The sequence below is a fragment of the Nuphar pumila genome, chromosome 5 (genome assembly GCF_984573655.1).
Source record: "Nuphar pumila chromosome 5, dmNupPumi1.hap1.1, whole genome shotgun sequence".
Lineage (NCBI taxonomy): Eukaryota > Viridiplantae > Streptophyta > Magnoliopsida > Nymphaeales > Nymphaeaceae > Nuphar > Nuphar pumila.
This window is the reverse complement of record NC_143253.1, coordinates 92,879,836-92,883,417: the sequence shown is the minus strand read 5'-3', so window position 1 is coordinate 92,883,417 and position 3,582 is coordinate 92,879,836. Positions and strand designations below refer to the sequence as shown.

The 3,582-nt window shown below is 47.3% G+C and overlaps 1 protein-coding gene across 1 annotated transcript; it reads right to left on the bottom strand.

The window, feature by feature from the left end:
* Positions 1-240: 240 nt before the first annotated feature.
* On the bottom strand, positions 241-1,460 carry LOC149837827 (cationic peroxidase 1-like). Its single transcript, XM_090007506.1, has 3 exons — positions 1,251-1,460; positions 930-1,124; positions 241-792 (listed from the first exon to the last, which is right to left on the bottom strand). Exons 1-3 carry the CDS (start codon positions 1,458-1,460, stop codon positions 241-243), a joined length of 957 nt encoding a protein of 318 aa, XP_089863632.1.
* Positions 1,461-3,582: the final 2,122 nt, after the last annotated feature.

Here is a 3,582-nt window from a genome sequence, read left to right as displayed (position 1 = left end):
GCTTTTCTGCTCAACTATTGCAACCATAAGATAGTTCTGAGTGAAGGAAACAGTATAGATATTGAAGATAGTTGAAGACCTCTAATGAAGGAGTAGCTAAAACTTTGCTTCCTTCCATGATAATACACGACTCAAGGACATTAATGCCTGCCTTTTCATCAAAATCATTAACTATTACTCCCTAAGCTGATGACAATTACCAATTACTACAGGCACATCAATAAGGCTTCTTGGTTTCTCTTAGTTTACTTTCCTGCAGTTGACACGGACTTGGCCACTGGTGCCTGTAAGAGGGCTTATATTGCCCATCTTCACTATGGCAGTGGCAAAGTCCCTCGAAAAGGCCAATGTATTAAGGCTGTAGGTCCTGACTTGTGCATCAGCAGATCCTCCATTGAAGAGCTCTTGGTCCGAGTGAAGCAGACCCCTCCTGAACAACAAGTTGAGGAAGTAGGCATTGTCGAAACGATATGGTGTCAAGCTATCCAAGGGTGACAGGTTGTCGTCGCCGCCGGAGGCGGGGCATTGTGATCTGAGGCCGGCTGCGAAGAGGGGTGCTATGTTGGTGTCGTTGTAGATCCTGTTCCTAAACTGCACGCACCGCGACTGGCCGATGGTGTGTGCACCAGACAAGGCAACCAGATCCTGCAGGTTCAGACCTTTTGCTTGGAAAGAAGCAATGAGAGCGGCAAGGTTTGAAGAGGGTGCAGGGAGGTCGGTGTTGGCTTGAGCAAGGCTAGCTGTTGTGGAGTCTCTCCTTCCCAACGGCACATCCCAATTAGGCCCTCCAAGCTGCAGCATAGAAAAAATACAAACACATTGAAAATTGGCAATTTGCACTGTGAACTGTGATGCCCTTCCTGATGAGCTAATCTAAGCAACAAGTACCATCAATATCATCATCAGCAGAAAAAAGAGAAACAGCTCACCGCAACGACCGAGTCACGAGCAGCAACCGCAACGATGTCAGCACATGACACGACGCTTGAACCGCATGCTTTATCAACAGCAGATTTGATGCTGTCGATTACCTCGAACCCTCGCAGAGAGCCCATGTTTGGGGCCGCTGTCTTCTCACCGGTGAAGGTAGCAGTGTCGTCCAACAGAACTGAAGCATCGCAACCCTACACTCATTCATTCGTCCACAAAGAACACAAAGTTAACGTGCGTTCGCTTTCGATTGATTTTTCGTTGCCAGGAGAGTGAGTTAAGCGGGTAAGTAATGAATGAAACCTTGTGGCTGTTATTACCTGAACGAAGCAATCATGGAAGTGAAGGCGGAGGAGGGAGGCACCCATGCGAGCCTCCTGCTGCACCGCGCTCACCACCGCAGCTTTGATGGTGGACAATGCGCTTGGGCACACGCTGTCATAGAAAGTGGTGCTCAACTGAGAGGAGACGCACGTTGCTAGTGCAACCAAGAGCACCAAGCTCGTCCAATAACGTGAAACCGATGCCATGGTTGCTATGCTAGCAAGCACACTCTCGTTAACGAATCTCTGAGGTTGCTTGCTAGCTTGCCAGTGGGGTGATGAGTCGAAGAAGTTGGTGTTCCTTATATAATGCTCACAAACCGAAATTTACAGTGCCACGAAAAAAGTTTACTTAAATTTTTTACTTGTTCCAATCTATCTCATCTGTTTGAGATGATGTTTTCTAGTTGCTTTAGCTTCATACCTTGTGCTGTTTTCTTAATTTTATGCCTGCTTTTAACGTGTTTCTAGGTGCCATTTTTGGATGGCTAGGATTGAATGTATGATGGAACCCATCCTATTTCAAATGATGGGATCCGTGTTCCCATTTGTGTTACCTTTTTTATATCATATGTGATTCACGCATCAACTTCGAAGATAAATTATTTTTCTTTTCGTCTTCTTTCTGCTTCTTTTCTTTTCTTAATTGTAGTTGGAGGATGGAGGTGGTTGTCTGTAGCGCAGAGGAGAAGGGTCAAACATGACGTTCTGCTGCTTGTGGGCGTTCATTCCTCTCCATTTTGGGGAGGTGGCAACCACCAATGTGGGGGCCACCTGCGTCTCTTTTTGGAAAGGCAGAAGACCACATTCGTGGTGGCTCCCACCTCCACCTCTATCACCCACCCTATCCAGCAATGAACTATTAGAAAGCTGTGTCACAATGACACGTTACAAGGACACGAGGATACGGCTCTTTTGCTTAATTTTTCACTAATGGTAGTATACAAGTGGATATGATACAAGCTTACGTTGGAGACTCCATGTGACATAGCATGGAAACGTTTAAGGACGCCAGCTGACTCTATTCTTGTGGCTTCATGTCAAGAGGAAAGAGATTTCAGCCACAAGTGCACTGGTCATTTGGTACGGTCAACTTGTGAACGTCACCAAGTTGACAGGACATCATAAGTTCAAAACCCACGGGAATAGTCCCCTGTGGCAATGGGTGTACTCTCCGGTGAGTTGGGATGTCCCCAATAGGGATGGCAGTGGGGCGGGGCGGGGGACAAGGTCTCCACCCCTGCCCCGCCTCAAGATTAGAACCTCCATCTCCGCTCGGGGATGGATTTTAACCTCCACCCCTGCCTTCATCCCTGTTTCATGTCCTCCATCCCCGGTTCAAACAGGGATGAGGCGGGGCGGGGATTGAGGCGGGGAAAGTGGCGGGGATGGGGATTGTGGCGGGGACGGGGCGGGGAAAAGTGAACGTCTATCCCCGCCTCCATCCCCGAACGGGGATGGATTTTAACCTTCGTCCCCGCCTCCATCCCCGTTTCATACCCTTCATCCCCAGTCCAAACAGGGTGAGGCGGGGCGGGGCCCCGCTTTCCCCCGGTCCACTGCCATCCCTAGTCCCCAGAGGCTTTACCAACTAAAGGCCCGTCAATGTGCAGTCCGTGATCGGAGCCTTTTCCCTTGGCCTAGCCAAAAAATTACATGGAAAGAATATACTTCGGATGATCAGATGCAGCATGAATATGTTAAGTGCCCCACAAGAGCGGATCAGATCCAAGACACCTTGGATGCCATCCATCTAGACGATGAATGCCCCCCAAAACCCAACAGATAGGATGGTCTCCACCTAGATGGGCGCCATAAGAATTTTTTAGGCCATCTGTTTTCTAGATGAATGGCATCAATCTCAGAAAATTGGAGAACCCAAATTAGTCCAAAACATGAGGTTTTTAGTACATTTTTGGGTACCATTCATTTTCTTGATGGACAATATCCAAGAGGCCTTGGACAGTTTTCTGTCCAAGACCCCCTTAGACCTGTTCTGCTTGCGTACCTTAATCAGGCTTCAAAAACGCAACATGTGTCCCTTTGCTGTCTCTCATGACCGGTATATTCAGCACGCCCGAACACTGGATCCACTATGGAAGTAGGGATGTCAATGGTTTGAATTTTGGGCCGAATATCCAACAGAATCGGAAAAATAACAGGATATGGATTTGGGATGGAGTTTCTGACTGAATTTGAATCCATGTCTGAACCGAATGCGAATCAGACAAATATTGGATCTCTATTTTTAAGTGTGAAACAAGTATTCAATTAGATATTTTAAGCTATTCATATCTGGATTTGGTACCATCAATTTTTATTTGAATCC

Coding starts and splice junctions, on each gene's coding strand:
- LOC149837827 (XM_090007506.1), bottom strand. CDS start 1,460: ATGGCATCGGTTTCACGTTATTGGACGAGCTTGGTGCTCTTGGTTGCA. Junction 1,125..1,250: donor TCCATGATTGCTTCGTTCAG/GTAATAACAGCC, acceptor GAATGAGTGTAG/GGTTGCGATGCTTCAGTTCT. Junction 793..929: donor CTCGTGACTCGGTCGTTGCG/GTGAGCTGTTTC, acceptor TCTATGCTGCAG/CTTGGAGGGCCTAATTGGGA.